General features: G+C 65.2%; 1 protein-coding gene across 1 annotated transcript; it reads right to left on the bottom strand.

The window, feature by feature from the left end:
• Positions 1–61: 61 nt before the first annotated feature.
• Positions 62–5916, bottom strand: OXA1L (OXA1L mitochondrial inner membrane insertase). The gene is made up of 10 exons (XM_074982741.1): positions 5764–5916; positions 3674–3799; positions 3318–3498; positions 2649–2792; positions 2390–2475; positions 2012–2176; positions 1363–1467; positions 1096–1258; positions 942–1022; positions 62–216 (listed from the first exon to the last, which is right to left on the bottom strand). The coding sequence occupies exons 1-10, from the start codon at positions 5833–5835 to the stop codon at positions 110–112; spliced, it is 1230 nt and encodes a 409-aa protein (XP_074838842.1). The 5' UTR covers positions 5836–5916; the 3' UTR covers positions 62–109.
• Between the last annotated feature and the right edge of the window lie 14021 nt (positions 5917–19937).

The following is a 19937-nucleotide window of genomic DNA, read 5'->3' as shown; positions in this document are numbered from 1 at the left end:
GGCGTCGCCTCTGCTCCTGGGCCCCCCAGGGGCCCCCCCAGGAAAAGCAGCGGCACGGGGGTGGGGTGCAGGATCCTTTATTGGCTCAGCTGCGTCGGGCGCGGGCCGCTCAGCCCAGCGTGTCCTGCCAGGGCCTCTTCGGGCGGGGGGCAGCCGCGCCGGCCCCCTCCTCTGGGGGCTGCAGGGGGCTGCGGGAGAAGGTCTGGCGCAGGGGGGCTACGGGGGGAAGGCAGGGGGAGGGGTTAGACAGGGAGGCCACGCCCCGGGGGAAAGGGGGAGCTGGGGAAGCCACGCCCCCGGGAATGGGCGGAGCAGGGGAAGGCGGGGGGGGGCCTGGATGGGGAGGCCACGCCCCTGGGGGAATGGGTGGAGCCGGGGAAGGCGGGGGGGGGGCTGGAAGGGGAGGCCACGCCCCTGGGGAATGGGCGGAGCTGGGGAAGGCGGGGGGGGGGGCTGGACGGGAAAGCCACGCCCCCGGGGAATGGGCGGAGCTGGGGAAGGCGGGGGGGGCTGGATGGGGAGGCCACGCCCCCGGGGAATGGGCGGAGCTGGGGAAGGCGGGGGGGGCTGGAAGGGGAGGCCACGCCCCCAGGGGATAGGGCGGAGCCGGGGAAGGCGGGGAGGCCACACCCCCGGGGGAATGGGCGGAGCCAGGGAAGGCGGGGGGGGGGGCTGGATGGGGAGGCCATGCCCCCGGGGAAATGGCGGAGCTGGGGAAGGCTGGGGGGGGCTGGACGGGAAAGCCACGCCCCCGGGAATGGGCGGAGCTGGGGAAGGCGGGGGGGGGGCTGGACGGGGAGGCCACGCCCCCGGGGGAATGGCGGAGCCAGGGAAGGCGGCAGGGGCTGGATGGGGAGGCCACGCCCCCGGGGAATGGGCGGAGCCGGGGAAGGCCGGGGGGGGCTGGACGGGGAGGCCACGCCCCCCGGGGGGATACGGACCTTTGGCGGCCAGCTGGAGGTGGCTTTTCTTGCGCTCCTCCCGGCGCCGCAGAGCGTCGGCCAGCTGGGCGTCCTTCCAGCCTGCAAGGGGACGGGGGGCGGGTGAGGACACGGCCTGTCAGCGCCCCCCCTCCGTGCTCCCCCCCGCACTCACCGTCCCGCACGCTGCGCAGGAAGCCGGGCTGCGGGGGCAGCTGGGCCGGGTCGTGCTGGACGCGCTCGGGGATGCGCAAGGCGCCGCGCACGGCCGGCACCCGCAGCAGCCCCACCTGCGCCAGCGAGAACAGGTTGGACGTCAGCCAGTAGGTGAAGATGGCCTGCGGGGGAAGGGGGGGGTGAGAGAGGAGGGGGCGGAGTCAGAGCGGGGCGGGGCGGGGGAGGGGACGTCGCTCCCCTCCAGCCCCGCCCCCCCAACGCTCACCGTGGGGAAGTGGATGGTCAGCGGCAGAATCACCAGCGGCATCACCCGGAAAACCGTCTTCATCACCTTCAGGTTGGGGTTGTCCACCCCAGACTCCGCCCCCAGCTGCGGGGGAGGGGAGAAGGGGCGGGGTTAGCCGCACGGCCCTGCCCCCTGGCCCGGCACCCCCTCACCACCCCCAAAGCAGCCCCACGGGGCCCGTGGTGCTCCCGGATCAGCTCAGCCGGCTGCCCACAGCCGCCGAACGCCTGTTTACTGTAGGGCCTACGTTATTATTGTAACGCCCCAGAGAGCTGCACCTGGCACCCAAAGGGCTCTTCCTTCATTGCCTCCATCCCCACATTATTGTAGGTTCTACGTTATTATTGTAACGCCCCAGAGAGCTGCACCCGGCACCCAAAGGGCTCTTCCTTTATTGCCCCCATCCCCACGTTATTGTAGGTCCTACATTATTATTGTAACGCCCCAGAGAGCTGCACTTGGCAGCCAACGGGCCCTTCCTTCATTGCCCCCGTCCCCACGTTATTGTAGGTCCTACGTTATTGTGTTTGCTCCCAACTGAGCAGACCCATCCCATCCCATCCCCGTCCAGGGGGTTTACAGCAGCCCCCTGCCCTACGTTATTCCCCCCTGCCCACCCCAGACTCACCTCCAGGATGACCCACATGGTGCTGGTGACGAGCAGGGGCAGGGCATAGATGGGGTCAGCTGCCGTCAGGTCCACAAACCACCAGAGGCCCCCGCTCTGCATGCTGGGCACGGGCAGGGAGGCCATCTCCCGCAGCGCCATGAAGAACGAGATGAAGACGGGGGCCTGGAGCCAGGGGGCAGATGGGGGTCAGAGCTGTGGGGCAGGAGGGAGGGGCTCCAGCTGGGGGTGCGGCTGTGGGGCGGGGCCTTGGCAGGCGGTGGGGCCGTGGAGTGGGGGAGTGGTCTCGGCAGGGGGCGGGGCCGTGGGGGAGGGGCCATGGCAGGGGGCGGGGCCGTGGGGTGGGAGGAGGGGCCCCGGCAGGGGGCGGGGCCTCACCTGGACCAGCGGCACCAGGAAGCCGCTGAAGGGGTTGATGTTGTGGACCTTGTAGTAAAGCATCATCTCGTTCTGCAGCTTGGAAACTGACGGGAGAAGGGGGAGGAGTTAGGGGCGGGGCTAAGGCTCCCAGGCCCCACCCCCACCCAGCCCCTCCCCATAGCCCCCCCACATGGCTTTTAAGCTCCGCCCCAGCAACAGACTCCGCCCTTGAACCCAACCCTCAGGCCCCGCCCCCAGCCCTGGCCCCGCCCCTCACACTCGAAGTGGTTGCCGGCCTGCTTGGCCTCCTGCATGCGCTGGGTCATCTGCTTGAGCCGGGGCAGGTGGTTGTTGAGCTTCGCCGCCTCCCGCTGCCCCTTCACCAGCAGGGGGAACACCAGGCACCGCGCCGCCACCGTGCCTGGGGAGAGAGCCTGTTACCCACAATGCACCGGGCCGCCACCATGCCTGGGGAGAGAGCCCGCTACCCACAATGCACCGGGCCGCCATCCTGCCTGGGGAGAGAGCCCGCTACCCACAATGCACCGGGCCGGGCCGGGCGGGAGAGCCCGTTACCCACAATGCACCGGGCTGCCACCGTGCCTGGGGGGGACAGCCCGTTACCCACAATGCACCGCGCCTGGGGAGAGAGCCTGTTACCCACAATGCACCGGGCCGCCACCGTGCCTGGGGAGAGAGCCCGCTACCCACAATGCACCGGGCCTGGGGGAAGAGCCCGTTACCCACAATGCACTGGGCCGGGCCGGGCCGGGGGGAGAGCCCGTTACCCACAATGCACCGGGCCGGGGTGGGGGGGGGAGAGCCCGTTACCCACAATGCACTGGGCTGGGCCGGGCTGGGGGGAGAGCCCGTTACCCACAATGCACCGCGCTGGCGGGTGGGGGGGGCGTTACCCAGCATGCACTGCCCACGCCTGGCCCCTCACCGGCCACGATGGCGCCCCACCAGGGCAGGCCCAGCTCCATGTGTAGCGTCTCCAGCAGGTTCTGCACCAGCCCCACGGGCGTGTAGGAGCCCAGCCCCAGCTCGGCCAGCCCCACCTCCGGCTCCGGCACCGGCACCGCGCCCCCCAGGCCTGGCAGGGGGTCGGCTGCGGGCGGCAGCACCTGTGGGGAGCAGACACAGACCGTGGGGCCTCGATCCCGCTCGTGGCTCTGCCCCCCCAGTGCCCCCCACTCCCGCCCCACGGCCCCTGCCCCCCCGCCCCGCTGGTGCCCCACGGCCCCTCCAATGCCCCTCGCTCCCGCCCCACGGCCCCACCGATGCCCCACGGCTGCTCACCTGGGCTGGGGCCGCGCTGCTCTGGCTGCGGGCCAGGAATGGGCGCAGGGCGAAGGTGGGGCAGGGGGCGGCCCCATGTCGGGTCTTCCTGCGGAACCGGCAGGGGACGGGGCCTCCCTTGTGGACCTGGGGGACGAAATGGGGGGGTGATGCTTTGACCTCTAACCCCGGCTGCCTGCTCCCGACCTCTGAGGCAGGTCACAGCAGAGCGGCGGTTCGAGGACGGGAAGCGCAGGGGGGTGATGACAAGTGGCCGGGTCTCCGCAGGGGGCAGGTAAGTGGGGCCCCCGGGGCCCGTCCTGGGACCTGCCCTGTGCCCCACGTTCGCTGGCGGGCTGGGGACAGAGGCAGGAAATCGACAGGGCACCCGAATCCCTCCAGGGGGTTCACGGGAAACATGTCACAAGGGTGCCGCCGCTTGAGACAGCAGAGGGAGGAGGGACGCCCGGAGAAGGGGCTGGGGGGTCGGGGGGCAGTGGGGGGGCCAGGGCTGCTGGGGGAGCAGTGGGAGGGGCCAGGGCTGCTGGGGGGGGTCGGGGGGCAGTGGGGGGGCCAGGGCTGCTGGGGGAGCAGTGGGAGGGGCCAGGGCTGCTGGGGGGTCGGGGGGCAAGTGGGGGGGCCAGGGCTGCTGGGGGAGCAGTGGGAGGGGCCAGGGCTGCTGGGGGGTCGGGGGGGCAGTGGGAGGGGCCAGGGCTGCTAGGGGGGTTCGGGGGGCAGTGGGAGGGGCCAGGGCTGCTGGGGGGTCGGGGGGCGAGTGGGGGGGCCAGGGCTGCTGGGGGAGCAGTGGGAGGGGCCAGGGCTGCTGGGGGGTCGGGGGGCAAGTGGGGGGGCCAGGGCTGCTGGGGGAGCAGTGGGAGGGGCCAGGGCTGCTGGGGGGTTGGGGGGGGCAGTGGGAGGGGCCAGGGCTGCTAGGGGGGTTCGGGGGGCAGTGGGGGGGCCAGGGCTGCTGGGGGGTCGGGGGGGCAGTGGGAGGGGCCAGGGCTGCTGGGGGGTCGGGGGGGCAGTGGGGGGGGCCAGGGCTGCTGGGGGGGGGTTCGGGGGAGCAGTGGGGGGGCCAGGGCTGCTGGGGGGTCAGGGGGGCAGTGGGAGGGGCCAGGGCTGCTGGGGGGGGTTTGGGGGAGCAGTGGGGGGGGGCCAGGGCTGCTGGGGGGTCGGGGGGGCAGTGGGAGGGGCCAGGGCTGCTGGGGGGGGTTCGGGGGAGCAGTGGGGGGGCCAGGGCAGCTGGGGGTTCAGGGGAGCAGTGGGGGAGCCAGGGCTGCTGGGGGGTCGGGGGGGCAGTGGGAGGGGCCAGGGCTGCTAGGGGGGCGCGGGGGGCAGTGGGAGGGGCCAGGGCTGCTGGGGGTTCAGGGGAGCAGTGGGGGAGCCAGGGCTGCTGGGGGGTCGGGGGAGCAGTGGGGGGGCCAGGGCTGCTGGGGGGTCGGGGGGGCAGTGGGAGGGGCCAGGGCTGCTAGGGGGGTGCGGGGGGCAGTGGGAGGGGCCAGGGCTGCTGGGGGTTCAGGGGAGCAGTGGGGGAGCCAGGGCTGCTGGGGGGTCGGGGGAGCAGTGGGGGGGCCAGGGCTGCTGGGGGGTCGGGGGGGCAGTGGGAGGGGCCAGGGCTGCTAGGGGGGTGCGGGGGGCAGTGGGAGGGGCCAGGGCTGCTGGGGGGTCGGGGGGGGCAGTGGGAGGGGCCAGGGCTGCTAGGGGGGTGCGGGGGGCAGTGGGGCCCCCACAAGACTCCGCCCGCGGCCCCCCCCGGGGGTTCCTCCGGCTGCTGCGCAGGGAGGGGGCGGGGCTTAGGGCTGCCCCGCCCCCAGCCGAACCGCTCGCCCCCCATTGGTCGGAGAGCGACCAATGGGGGCCGAGGCAGGCCGCGGGGGGAGGGGTGAGCGGTTCCCCGGGGGGCGTGGGGGACCCAGGCGTCCGGGCGCCCCCGGCACTGCGCTGGACGGACCTTGCCCCCCCGCCCGGGGGCTCCTGCAAGGTCGCGACCTTTGACCCCAGCAGCACGCGGGGGGGCGAGTCCCCGCTACTGTGCCACGTGACCCGGGGGGGCCCCCCCTCCCGGCCCGAGGTTATGACCCCCGTGACGTCGCAGCCCCCCGGGATCCCACCTGCGTGTGGAGCCCCCGGAGCAGCGGCCCCGTCCCGCGCCAGCCGCGTCCCGCCGCCGCCAGCGCCGCCATGTCCGCGGGAAGGGGCCGACCCCGGCAGCCCAGCGAACAGGTGCCGGCCGCTGCATCTAGCGCACGCGCAGTACGGTGTGCGAGGCCACCGCGAAGCGACGGCCGCCATTTTTGTTAAGGGCGACGATGTCGTCTGAGAGAGGCTTGACCGCCATGTTGAATACGGGCAGCATCGAGCTCATCCCCTCTGAACAATGGGCAGCGGCCATCTTGCATGGTGGCAAATAACGTATTGAACGGAAGGCGGAACAAACGTGCGGTTATCAGCACCGAACGCACGACGGCTTTTCCGCCATATTGAAAGAGGGCAGCTGCTCCCCTTTCTTCTCACGGGAGGCCACCATGATTAAGAAGGGCAGGGACGCATGCGGACATAGGGGCGGCCATATTGGATGATGGCAGGGTCACATGACGTATTACCGGCAGCGGCCATATCGAGAAAGGGCAACAGCCCAAAACCGGACATCCGTCAGCGGCCATATTGAGTGTGGCAAAGTCTGTGGGAGGGTCGTGTACAATTTGGCGGCCATTTTGGGTGTGATGGACGACCCGGTTGTAGCGTTGGCGGCCATACTAGTTGAGGGCAGACGCCTTCGAATTGCGTGCGGTGGCCATGTTTGATAATGGCGCACAGCCCTGGTGGCCATCTTAGGTGAGGGCAAGGTTTCTTCGGCTGCCACGGGTCTGAAGGTGCCCCGGAGGCGGCCATGTTGGACTTGGGCAAGAGCCTTGTTGGAGGAGAAACGTCTTAAAGAGACAGGACCCCAAAAGCCGCGCCCTTGGCCAAAGCCTCGGGAATGTACAGGGTGCCCCAAAGGGGGCCGAGAGAGACCCCCGAGACCCACCCCCCTCGACTCGCCCCCTTTCTACAGCCAGGAGAGAGCCCAGGAGTCCTGGCTCCCGCCCCACCCACCAGCCCCCCCAGCGCCGGGGAGAACCCAGGAGTCCGGCTCCCAGCCCCTGCTCTAACCACCAGCCCCCACTGCCCCCCCAGAGCCGGGGAGAACCCAGGAGTCCTGGCTCCCGGCCCCCTGCTCTGACCACCAGCCCCCACTGCCCCCCCAGAGCCGGGGAGAACCCAGGAGTCCTGGCTCCCGGCCCCTGCTCTACCCACCAGCCCCCACTGCCCTCCCAGCGCCGGGGAGAACCCAGGAGTCCTGGCTCCCGCCCCACCCACCAGCCCCCCAGCGCCGGGGAGAACCCAGGAGTCCTGGCTCCCGGCCCCTGCTCTACCCACCAGCCCCCACTGCCCCCCCAGAGCCGGGGAGAACCCAGGAGTCCTGGCCCCCTGCCCAGGGAAGTTGCACACTCTGCTGTTATTGCTGGGGAAATGCGGAGCAGGAGGAAGGACCCAGGAGTCCGGCTCGGCCCCGCCCCTGCGCTGCCCGCGTGATTCGCCACCAGGGGCCCTGCAGGGAGCGGGGAAGGGGAAGGAGCTGAGCACAGGGGCTGCGACGGGAAACACGGACACGCGAGGGCAGCAGAGGACCGCGAATGACTCTGCCTCCGCCGCCCCTTGCAAAGCGCGAACCCAGGAGTCCTGGCTCCCGGCCCTGCTCTAACCACCAGCCCCCACTGCCCTCCCAGCACCGGGGAGAACCCAGGAGTCCTGGCTCCCAGCCCCTGCTCTAACCACCAGCCTCCACTGCCCTCCAGAGCCGGGGAGAACCCAGGAGTCCTGGCTCCCGGCCCTGCTCTACCCACCAGCCCCCACTGCCCCCCCAGAGCCCGGGAGAACCCAGGAGTCCTGGCTCCCAGCCCCTGCTCTAACCACCAGCCCCCCACTGCCCCCCCCAGAGCTGGGGAGAGAACCCAGGAGTCCTGGCTCCCGGCCCCTGCTCTAACCACCAGCCCCCACTGCCCCCCCTAAGAGCCGGGGAGAACCCAGGAGTCCTGGCTCAGCCCCACCTCGTGAGCTGTTTGTGTGATTTGCACCAGTGGGCCGGGCAGCAAATGGGGAAGCGAAAGCCACTAATAGCAGAGCCCCTGGGGCCGCTGGGTTGTGGGGAGAGGCTGGTGGTTGCAGGGGGGCAATGGGAGACGTGGCCACGGGGCGGCAGCCGGGGACCAGAGCTGAGGCAGCTTCTGATTTGCTGTTATGACTCAGGTTCCCCTTGTGCTAACGGAGAACCCAGGCGTCCAGGCTCAGTGCTCCTACCCTGGCCTGTCACCCGCACCCCTCCTGGTGGGAGAGAACCCAGGAGTCCTGGCTCCCAGCCCGCCACTCTACCCACCAGCCCCCACTGCCCCCCCAGAGCCGGGGAGAACCCAGGAGTCCGGGTCCCAGCCCCCGCTCTAACCACCAGCCCCCACTGCCCCCCCAGAGCCGGGAGAGAACCCAGGAGTCCTGGCTCCCGGCCCCTGCTCTACCCACCAGCCCCCACTGCCCTCCCAGCGCCGGGGAGAACCCAGGAGTCCTGGCTCCCGCCCCACCCACCAGCCCCCCAGAGCCGGGGAGAACCCAGGAGTCCTGGCTCCCGGCCCCTGCTCTATCCACCAGCCCCCACTGCCCTCCCAGAGCCGGGGAGAACCCAGGAGTCCTGGCCCCCTGCCCAGGGAAGTTGCACACTCTGCTGTTATTGCTGGGGAAATGCGGAGCAGGAGGAAGGACCCAGGAGTCCGGCTCGGCCCCGCCCCTGCGCTGCCCGCGTGATTCGCCACCAGGGGCCCTGCAGGGAGGGGGGAAGGGGAAGGAGCTGAGCACAGGGGCTGCGACGGGAAACACGGACACGCGGGGGCAGCAGAGGACCGCGAATGACTCTGCCTCCGCCGCCCCTTGCAAAGCGCGAACCCAGGAGTCCCGGCTCCCGGCCCCTGCTCTAACCACCAGCCCCCACTGCCCCCTCCAGAGCCGGGGAGAACCCAGGAGTCCTGGCTCCCGGCCCTGCTCTACCCACCAGCCCCCACTGCCCTCCAGAGCCGGGGAGAACCCAGGAGTCCTGGCTCCCGGCCCCTGCTCTAACCACCAGCCCCCACTGCCCTCCAGAGCCGGGGAGAACCCAGGAGTCCTGGCTCCCGGCCCCTGCTCTAACCACCAGCCCCCACTGCCCCCCCAGAGCCGGGGAGAACCCAGGAGTCCTGGCTCCCGGCCCTGCTCTAACCACCAGCCCCCACTGACCCCCAGAGCCGGCTTCACTGGCCAGGACTTTTTCAAGCCTGGGGGCGGTGGGAGAAATGGCCACAGGGTGGCAGCCGAGGCCGAGGCCGGAGTCAGGTCCTAGCTGTGGAATAGGAGCATCTGCGGATGAACCCAGGAGTCCCGGCTCCCAGCCGCTCCCCTGTAACCATTAGACTCCACTGCCCTCCCCCAATCAGGGAGAGACTCCTGGCGTGCCGGGTCCCATCCCTGCCCCTGAGCTCGGCACTCGGTGCCGCTGCTCCGCGGCGTGGGGATGGTCCCCCCACTGAGGTCCCCTCCCTGCCCCCCAGGTTCCTCCTTCCACCCCCCCGCCTGGCAGAGCCGATGTCACCCCCGAAAGGCCCCCGCTCGCCCTCCCTGAGGTCACCCAGGGCAGGGGCCAGGATGTCCCCCCTTCACACTCAGCGCTTCCCTGCCCCACTGCCCTGCCCCACTGCCGCCAGCTCCAAGGAGATACGGGCGAAGCGCGAGGGATGGACCCCGGAGCGCCCCGCTCCAGCCCCAGGGGGCTTCTCTGGCCCCACGGCGGCAGCCCAGCACCTGCTCGCTGGCTGCAACCGCTCTGCCCCCCAGCTCTCTGCTGGTGGCACTGAGGGCAAACCAGCCAACCCCCCACCCAGTGTTCATAGGGGGCAAACCGTCCCCTTACCTTGGGGCAGAACCCAGGAGTCCCGGCTCCCGCTCTACCCACCAGCCCCCACTGCCCTCCCAGAGCCGGGGGAGAACCCAGGAGTCCTGGCTCCCAGCCCCTGCTCTACCCACCAGCCCCCACTGCCCTTCCAGAGCCAGGGAGAACCCAGGAGTCCTGGCTCCCGGCCCCTGCTCTACCCACCAGCCCCCACTGCCCTCCCAGAGCCGGGGAGAACCCAGGAGTCCTGGCTCCCAGCCCCTGCTCTACCCACCAGCCCCCACTGCCCCCCAGAGCCGGGAGAGAACCCAGGAGTCCTGGCTCCCGGCTCCTGCTCTACCCACCAGCCCCCCCAGAGCCGGGGAGAACCCAGGAGTCCTGGCTCCCGCTCTACCCACCAGCCCCCCCAGAGCCGGGGAGAACCCAGGAGTCCTGGCTCAGCCCCACCTCGTGAGCTGTTTGTGTGATTTGCACCAGTGGGCCGGGCAGCGAATGGGGAAGCGAAAGCCACTAATAGCAGAGCCCCTGGGGCCGCTGGGTTGTGGGGAGAGGCTGGTGGTTGCAGAGAGGCGATGGGAGACGTGGCCACGGGGGGGCAGCCGGGGACCAGAGCTGAGGCAGCTCCGGCTTCATTGATATGACTCGGCCTCCCCCTTACAAATCAAGCACCCAGGTGTGGGGGCTCAATGTCCCTGCCCAAACCCTGCTGGGTGCAGTCTGCTCCCCCCCAGAGCCGGGGAGAACCCAGGAGTCCTGGCTCCCGGCCCCTGCTCTACCCACCAGCCCCCACTGCCCTCCCAGAGCCGGGAGACAACCCAGGAGTCCTGGCTCCCGGCCCCTGCTCTACCCACCAGCCCCCACTGCCCCCCAGAGCCGGGGAGAACCCAGGAGTCCGGGTCCCAGCCCCTGCTCTACCCACCAGCCCCCACTGCCCTGCCAGTGCCGGGAGAGAACACAGGAGTCCTGGCTCCCGGCCCCTGCTCTACCCACCAGCCCCCACTGCCCCCCAGAGCCGGGAGAGAACCCAGGAGTCCGGGTCCCAGCCCCTGCTCTACCCACCAGCCCCCACTGCCCTGCCAGTGCCGGGAGAGAACACAGGAGTCCTGGCTCCCGGCCCCTGCTCTACCCACCAGCCCCCACTGCCCCCCAGAGCCGGGAGAGAACCCAGGAGTCCTGGCTCCCGGCCCCTGCTCTAACCACCAGCCCCCACTGCCCTCCCAAAGCCGGGGAGAACCCAGGAGTCCTGGCTCCCGGCCCTGCTCTAACCACCAGCCCCCACTGCCCCCCCTAAGAGCCGGGGTGAACCCAGGAGTCCTGGCTCCCGGCCGCTGCTCTAACCACCAGCCCCCACTGCCCCCCCTAAGAGCCGGGGAGAACCCAGGAGTCCTGGCTCCCGGCCCCTGCTCTACCCACCAGCCCCCACTGCCCCCCCAGAGCCGGGGTGAACCCAGGAGTCCTGGCTCCCGGCCGCTGCTCTAACCACCAGCCCCCACTGCCCCCCCTAAGAGCCGGGGAGAACCCAGGAGTCCTGGCTCCCGGCCCCTGCTCTACCCACCAGCCCCCACTGCCCTCCCAGAGCCGGGAGAGAACCCAGGAGTCCTGGCTCCCGGCCCCTGCTCTACCCACCAGCCCCCACTGCCCTCCCAGAGCCGGGAGAGAACCCAGGAGTCCTGGCTCCCGGCCCCTGCTCTACCCACCAGCCCCCACTGCCCTGCCAGTGCCGGGGAGAACCCAGGAGTCCGGGTCCCAGCCCCTGCTCTACCCACCAGCCCCCACTGCCCTCCCAGAGCCGGGAGAGAACCCAGGAGTCCTGGCTCCCGGCCCCTGCTCTACCCACCAGCCCCCACTGCCCCCCAGAGCCGGGGAGAACCCAGGAGTCCTGGCTCCTGGCCCCTGCTCTACCCACCAGCCCCCACTGCCCCCCCTAAGAGCCGGGGGGAACCCAGGAGTCCTGGCTCCCGGCCCCTGCTCTAACCACCAGCCCCCACTGCCCCCCCTAAGAGCCGGGGAGAACCCAGGAGTCCTGGCTCCCGGCCCCTGCTCTACCCACCAGCCCCCACTGCCCCCCAGAGCCGGGGAGAACCCAGGAGTCCTGGCTCCTGGCCCCTGCTCTAACCACCAGCCCCCACTGCCCTCCCAGAGCCCGGGAGAACCCAGGAGTCCTGGCTCCTGGCCCCTGCTCTAACCACCAGCCCCCACTGCCCTCCCAGAGCCGGGAGAGAACCCAGGAGTCCTGGCTCCCGGCCCCTGCTCTAACCACCAGCCCCCACTGCCCCCCCCAGAGCTGGGGAGAGAACCCAGGAGTTCTAGCTCCCGGCCCCTGCTCTACCCACCAGCCCCCACTGCCCCCCAGAGCCGGGGAGAACCCAGGAGTCCTGGCTCCCGGCCCCTGCTCTAACCACCAGCCCCCACTGCCCCCCCTAAGAGCCGGGGTGAACCCAGGAGTCCTGGCTCAGCCCCACCTCGTGAGCTGTTTGTGTGATTTGCACCAGTGGGCCGGGCAGCGAATGGGGAAGCGAAAGCCACTAATAGCAGAGCCCCTGGGGCCGCTGGGTTGTGGGGAGAGGCTGGTGGTTGCAGGGGGGCGATGGGAGACGTGGCCACGGGGGGGCAGCCGGGGACCAGAGCTGAGGCGGCTTCTGATTTGCTGTTATGACTCAGGTTCCCCTTGTGCTAACCGAGAACCCAGGCGTCCAGGCTCAGTGCTCCCACCCTGGCCCTGTCACCTGCACCCCTCCTGGTGGGAGAGAACCCAGGAGTCCTGGCTCCCGGCCCCCGCTCTAACCACCAGCCCCCACTGCCCCCCAGAGCCGGGAAGAACCCAGGAGTCCTGGCTCCCGGCCCCCGCTCTAACCACCAGCCCCCACTGCCCCCCCAGAGCCGGGGAGAACCCAGGAGTCCTGGCTCCCGGCCCCTGCTCTACCCACCAGCCCCCACTGCCCCCCAGAGCCGGGGAGAACCCAGGAGTCCTGGCTCCCAGCCCCCCACTCTACCCACCAGCCCCCACTGCCCCCCCAGAGCCGGGGAGAACCCAGGAGTCCGGGTCCCAGCCCCCGCTCTAACCACCAGCCCCCACTGCCCCCCCAGAGCCGGGAGAACCCAGGAGTCCTGGCTCCCAGCACACCCATGGTCTAAGCTCTCCCCCAGCTGGGGGAGCACCTAGGAGTACTGGCTCCCACCCTGTTCCTCTCTTTGACCCCTCGCTGCCAATCCCTGCCTCCAAATGTGCCACTTGGGAGGACACTTCCCCATGGCCGTCCCCACCAGCAGCTCCCAGCCACCCCCTCAGCACGACCCTCTCTGCAGCCCACCGGCCACGTGCTGTAGTTCATCTGCGAGCCCCCAAACAGCTCCAAAAGCCAGAACCGCAGGGGTGTGACACCAGGGCGTGCTCAGAGCTTCGGGGGTGCAGCTGCGGCCAGGCCAGGGCGAGAAAGAAAACGTTCAGTGACGTCCGCAACAAATGGTTGCACCATCGTCTCCGTTGACGGCCAACCGGGGAACCTTTCTGGGCCGCAGCTCCAACCTCATGTGGTGAGAAGGGAGGGTGGGGGGCTGTCAGTCCAGCTCAGTTTGCCCACTGCCGCAGCAGGCTGCGGGGAGGAGGGCCCCAAACCCACAGCCCACCCACAAGGCAGCATGGGGCTCACGCTCTGAGAGCCGCTGGCTGAGGCCGAGCTCGTGGAGACGGCCGTGAAGAACTGCAGCCTTCTCCCTGGGACTGAGAAGAACCCAACCTGGACCGGGCCCACCAGCGGCATCGCTTCTCTAGGTCTACATGGCTGTCCTCGTTAGCAAACTCGCCTCGTCAGGCCCCACGAGGCGACGCTGTTATGAGTTATCTCTGCAGCTTCTTCGAGCCCCCTGGGGGTTCTCAGACGAGGAGGTGCTGCCCCATCACGCTGGGCTGAAATCACACGAGTCCCCTCAGGGTTGTGCCCCTGTGTGCTGGTCTGGTCTCTGACGTGGTCCTCGCTCTCGGGGGCTCCCCGCCACCCTGTCTGGCTGGGCCAGGACCTCTGGTCTCCGTCTGCTAAAACACGGCTGGGGTTACCTCCCCACTGGCACAGCCACACAAACACTCCTCAAGTTCTGGGGCTGGAAGGGGCCTCAGGAGGCCATTGGGTCCAGGCCCCTGCCTAAGGCAGGAACAACCCCAACTAAATCATCCCAGCCAGGACTTGGTCAAGCCAGGACTTAAAAACTTCTAGGGATGGAGAATCCACCACCTCTCCAGGCAACACATTCCAGTGCTTCACCTCCCGCCTGGGGAAAGAGTGTTTCCTAATATTCAACCTACTCCTCCCCATCTGTAACTTCAGACCATTGCTCCTTGTTCTGCCCTCTGACACCACTGAGAACAGCCTCTGCCATCCTCTTCACAGCCCCCTGCAGGAAGTTGAAGGCTGCTATTGAATCACCCCTCAGTCTTCTCTTCTGCAAACTAGACAAGCCCAAATCCCTCAGCCTCCTCTCATAGGTCGTGTGCTCCAGCCCCCTAATAATTTTTATTGCCCTCCGCTGAACCCTGTCCAATGCATCCACATCCTTTGTACCCTGGGGGGCCCCGAATTGGATGCAATACTCCGGGGGTGGCCTCACCAGGGCCGAGCCGAGGGGAATAACAACTTCTCTAGACCTGCTGGAAATGCTCCTCCTAACACGCCCCAATAGCCGTTAGCCTTCTTGGCTACAAGGGCACAGTGCTGACTCATATCCACTGCAGTCCCCAGGTCCTTGGCTGTCACCAGTTCAGCCCTGGGAGGGCTGAGTTCTAAGAGCTTAGCAGCCGGGAAACCAACCCCAAATGGGACCCAAACCCCAAATAAATCCTTCTTATCCATGTTAAAGTTTTACACAAAGAAAGTTCATAAGTTCACCCCTGTATCACTGGAAGAGCGATTTGCACAGTGACTGCTCCCAGCCAAAAATAACAGTTATTTACCCCAGGCTTGGTAATAAACAAGTGGTTTTATTAAGCATGAAGAGGAGGGGGTAAACAGTTGCACAGTCAGATCAAGGTGCGTTTCTAAATTAAAATGAACCAAAACCGCATAGCTCGTTCTAATCCACTAACAAACTTGTGACATGCAAATTCTTACTCTAAACATCTCTCTCACATCTCTCTCCTGGCTTGGTCCCCACCCCCATTCATACAGATAGGGAGGACCATGTGTGATGGGGTTCAGGGGTCCCCAAGCTCTGCACCCATCCACAGGCAGGAGTGACTGTCACTCGGCAGGAGAACAGCGGGTTTATTAGCCAACAGGACACAGCGTCGTTCGGAGGGATCAGTGCAGCCGGCAGGGACAGCCAGTCCCATCCATGTGGGGAGAGGAGGCCCCAAGGGGCCCCCGGAGCCGGGGCCTGGCCCCCTCCTTTGTCTTTCTCTCTCTCCCCAGCCCAGACTTACTGCTTCCAACTCCCAGTTCCAGTTCAAACCCCTCAGGCTCCACCTCCCCCTTTGTCTGCAGCCCAGAGGTGCCACCTGGGCGCCAGGTCACCCCCAGCAGGAGCCCCCCACCCTCTGTGAGCCCCACACGTACACACAGGTATCCCCTGCTCCATGACACCATGGCAACCAGCAGATGGTGGCTGTGATCTCAGTGCCTGGCAGAATGGGGGCCCCAAAGCAGGCTTTTAGTTACACCAGTCGTGGGGTGAGAAGACACCATGTTGCAGACACTGACGTCCATTTTCCCAGAGCGCCTCCCCGTCCCCCGAATTAACACTAGTGACTTGGACTCAGCAGCAAACTCCCCTGCTGTTTGCCACCCCCTCTCCTACGGAGAAGCACATCGCAAACCTGAGCAGCCCCCCAGCCTTATGAGAAGTGCCCTGTGAATATGAACATGCATAAAGTGCAGAGGGGCAGGACGAAACCCCTCAGGTAACCTGTGAATGCCACCCTCTGCAGGAGGTGCCGGGTGTATCTTTGTGCTTGTATTGGTCTTGCGTGGGGAGCTGGGAATCTGAAGTGTGGATCTGTTTACAACCGCAAGGGCAGCTCAGAGAACAAGCCAGTGACCAGTGAATAGCTGTGTTTGTCCCATAAGCCCAAACTGGGGTTGGGCCTAGAAAACCTGTGGCCAGGTGTAGGGGAAAAACTGCTCAAAGGGTTAAAAGAGTTTTTTTTTCCCACACTAACCAGGCCTCACTCTGTAAGGGGATACTAGGGGGTCCTCTGCACTTCTTTGAAGTCCCGACCTTGTCACCTAGAGACAATTCATCCTGTAGGCTCCTCTGCCTGGGTTATCATGTACCTTTGTGGTGTAAACTGGCCTCAAGTGCAGCTCGTGTTTGCAGACACCTCTCAGGACAATTCTGCTGAGACTTTCATATGTTAAAGAGGACAATTAACAACTAGACTGTCTAAACAAACTGGATAAAGAGTTTTGAGAAGTGGTTCTCAGGGCTCTCACTTCTTTGGAAGCTGGCAGCCTGCATGCATGCAAATAAAGTTTCCTTTTAGATCTCACTCTTGCCTCACTGCTTTGACCTCCAGCCTTGGACCTTTGGGGGACGCTGTACCCCAGGGGAAAGTGGCTTCCCCGACACAGGCCACCTGGCACTGGGATCCCTCTTGAATGGGGTATTTTTCCGTGGGGCTGAGGGGCGCTGAACAAAGGGTCCCAACCCGGCAGGGGGGGAAGTCTATTTAAGCAATGGGAAGCCATCTGTCTATTGTCGCCAACTGGTTTTTGAAACTGCCTGGCCCACCCTAAGAGGAGAAAAAGCAGGGCATGTAAGGTGTCGTCAGAACAGCTAAGATTTGCTGACTCTGATTTCTCCACTTGTATGCAGGTCTGATCCCTGTAGCTGAAGATATAAACCTTAGCTGTGTGCCTGGGTTTCAGCTGTAGGCCCTAGAGGTAAGACCCATGCGGTATGAGCCAGTACGCCGTGAAGAGAAGATTCCTGGTGAACGGCTGTCCCAGGCACACAGAGCTCACAAGGGAGCGCGGGAGACGCCCGTTGGCACTTAATAGACTTTCTGTGAATGTTCACACCATAGTGCGGGTGATGGTGAAAGATGGCCATGGCCATGTGACCGGCCCATGTGGCTCCATCCGCCATGACGGTGGACAGCTTTCCTGACTGGGTGGACCAGGTGCCACTGACCTGTCTGGATGGGAAAGTTACTAACCGTATACTCCACCTTTACCTGTAATTGTCACCAGTAAGATCAGTGCGATTCCCTCCCCGTGGTAGAAGGCACAAGAGGCCCTGGAGACACCCCCACTTTGGCCACTCTTCTGCTCAAACTGCTGGAGTTACCCAAATGGGAGCATTGTAACGAAGGGACGGAGATCCCTTCAATGGTTCCATGATTCAACGATCTCCAGCGCTGGAGATATTTGAGAACAGGTTAGATAGATGTCTGCCAGGGGTGGTTTAGACAGCACTTGGTCCTGCCATGAGGACAGGGGCTGGACACAATGACCTCTCGAGGTCCCTTCCAGTCCTAGTATTCTGTGGTTCTCATGCAACTGGGGACATGACTCAAGCCAGCTGTTCAGTCCATCGTTGTTACCAGCCTGAACCAAGACCGTGGCAATTGTTGTACGGATTTGACGCCTTCACCCAGTTCTTTCTTTGCAAGACTGATTTTGGGGTAAGATCTAAGTCGTCTGTTGTCCACTCAGTGTGCGTGGGTTGTCCTCTGGGGCTCAGGCGAGCCTGTTCGTTGAGGACCCTGGGTTTAATGAGCCGCTCATCTTTAAACTCTGTGTTTCTGGGGTGAAGCAAGGAGCGGAATGATTCTGGAAAGTGTTTTTTTGACTTTTTCTTAGTCAGGATGGTGAGTCAGAAGTTTCCTTTTGTGGCGGGGTTGGTGTATCTTACTGGAGAAAAACCATCAGCATTTGGGGGTGTAGTTAGTCTATTTCTCAGAAATGTGACCTAAATTTGGTGTTCTTGGGTATGACCCATGAAGCCATGGTTACACTCCCATGATGTAACCACTACACCCCACTCCCCTCCCAGAGCAGGGAGAGAACCCAGGAGTCCTGGCTCCCAGCTCCCATCACCAGCCCCCACTGCCCTTCCAGAGGTGGGAAAGAACCCAGGAGTCCTGGCTCCCAGCCCCCCTGCTCCAACCACCAGCCCCCACTGCCCTCCCAGAGGTGGGAAAGAACCCAGGAGTCCTGGCTCCCATCCCCCTGCTCTACCCACCAGCCCCCACTGCCCCCCCAGAGCCAGGGGAGAACCCAGGAGTCCTGGCTCCTAGCCTCCCCCCAAAGCAGCATACCAGAGCTCTAGACCCTTTCTCCAGTTATGGGAGGGGCTGGGAGCCCCGCAATGGGGCGCAGGCCGTGTACAGAGGGAGCTGAACTGATACATTTCTGTCCCTGGCACCGTGATGACTGGGTGCTCACCGGTCAGAACAACAAACAGCAGCAGCTGACACCCCAGCGCAGGGACTTCCCCCAGGCTCTGCAATACGCTGGTTTTGGGCCCTGGCCTCACCCGCCTTAACAGTTCCAGGCTAAAATTACCCCAGAGGTGTGAAGCCATGAAGGGGTTTTGCATAGGAGAAAAACGGGGGCCAGCTGCAGGCCCTGGGGGTGGGGGTGATGTAAGAGACACCCCTGACTAAGAACCTGGGCCCCGGGGTAGCTTGAATCACGGGGCCCTTGACAAAATGTGGACAGGGCTGTACCACCGACCCCCTCACCCTGAATTTACAAAGGGCCTTCCACATTGCAGGACGCTCTGCACCTCTTCAGCCCGCAGCTCCGTTTCATGGCCAAGCCACTGGGGCGGCACAAGGGCTGGTCCCATTCATCCATCCCCCCTGCCTCCCTCTCTCTGTGCAGGCGCGGGATGAGAGGGAAGAGCCAGTAGGAGAGAGAAACAGAGAGGAAGCCAAGCTAGCCCACGAGAGAGAACTTCTTGCTGCATCTGTATAAAGCCACGGTACACCCACATCTTGAATACAGCACACGGCTGTGCTCACCTTGTCCCCAGGAGAGGTACCTTGGCATGGGAAAAGGTTCAGAGCAGGGCGGCCGAAACGATTCGGGGTTTGGACTGGGGGCGTATGAAGACGGGATAAAAAGACTAGGACTTTTCCGGGTAGGAAAAAGGAGGCTAAGGGGAGATACGATGAAGGTCTATAAAATCGTCATCAGTGTGGAGAAAGGGAGTAAGGAAAATTCAGCAACTACCCGGCCCATTATAAGGACTCTTTTGCATACTTTGCTTTATCTGACCCTTCACTTCCCCCTTCCCCCACTGTCCCCCTGGTCTCCTGATTTGCCCACCTTGATTACTAGTTTTCTGATTTGTCAACCTTGATAACAATTGTTGGTTCTCTGGGCCTTAAATATTGAGACTGTTCTGGTTTGGCTCTGGGCTGAAGAAGTGGGTCTGTCCCATGAAAGCTCATCACCTAATGACTTATTTTGTTAGTCTTTAAAGTGCTCCTGGGCTGCTGTTTTGTTTTGATTGAATAAGGAAAAGTTATCTGACGAGGTGGGTCTTTGCCCGTGAAAGCTCATGCTTCAAAATACCTGGGTGCCTAGAAGGTGCCGCAGGACTCCTTGCTGCTCTCGAGGACACAGACTGACACGGCTCCCTCTCTGATACAAGGAAAAGTCATTGATCTATTCCCATAACCTATGGACGGGGGGTCACCCGTAGGCCGCAGGTTTAGAACAAACAGAAGGAAGATTTCCGTCATGCGACACACAGCTAACCCGTGGAGCTCCTGGACCAGGATCAATTCATGGAGGAGAAGTCCATGAATACGTCCTACACAGGACAGGTAGCAATGGTGTTCCCAACCTCCGTTTGTCAGAGGCTGGAGACCGAAGACAGGGGAGGGATCGCTTGATCTTTACCTGTTCTGTTCGCTCCCTCTGGGGCACCCGGCGTTGGCTGCTATAGGAAGACAGGACACCGGGCTGGATGGGCTTTTGGTCTAACCCAGTGTGGTCGTTCTTATGCCCTTGGTAGCAATGAGGTGGTTATCCAAACACAAACACAGCTTAAGCCATGGAACAAGAGACAGAGGCTACCATCCGTTAAGAATGAAAAGTAAGAGTTAGGGTTAGGGTTAGGGTTATTCATACCCATCAGCCTCATCAGCTGAGCTTGCAATCAGCTGTTCTTGCGGTGTGGATAGAGGGAACCCCGTTGTCCCTGACGGCCCCTGGTCTAGCATGTTCTGAGGGGGTTTTCCAGGGTGAGCATCGCAGGGTGCTCCTGGGGCAAGCCGGCTAATTGGTTCCTCAAGGGACCTTTAACGAGGGCTGCTTCTGGTGGCCCAGGGCTGACGTTCTCATTACCAGCAACCACAAAGATGGTGAAAGGTGATTCAGAGAGTTCGAG

The sequence above is a fragment of the Carettochelys insculpta genome, chromosome 32, assembly GCF_033958435.1.
Source record: "Carettochelys insculpta isolate YL-2023 chromosome 32, ASM3395843v1, whole genome shotgun sequence".
Classification (NCBI taxonomy): Eukaryota; Metazoa; Chordata; order Testudines; family Carettochelyidae; genus Carettochelys; species Carettochelys insculpta.
This window is presented reverse-complemented; position numbering and strand designations above follow the sequence as displayed.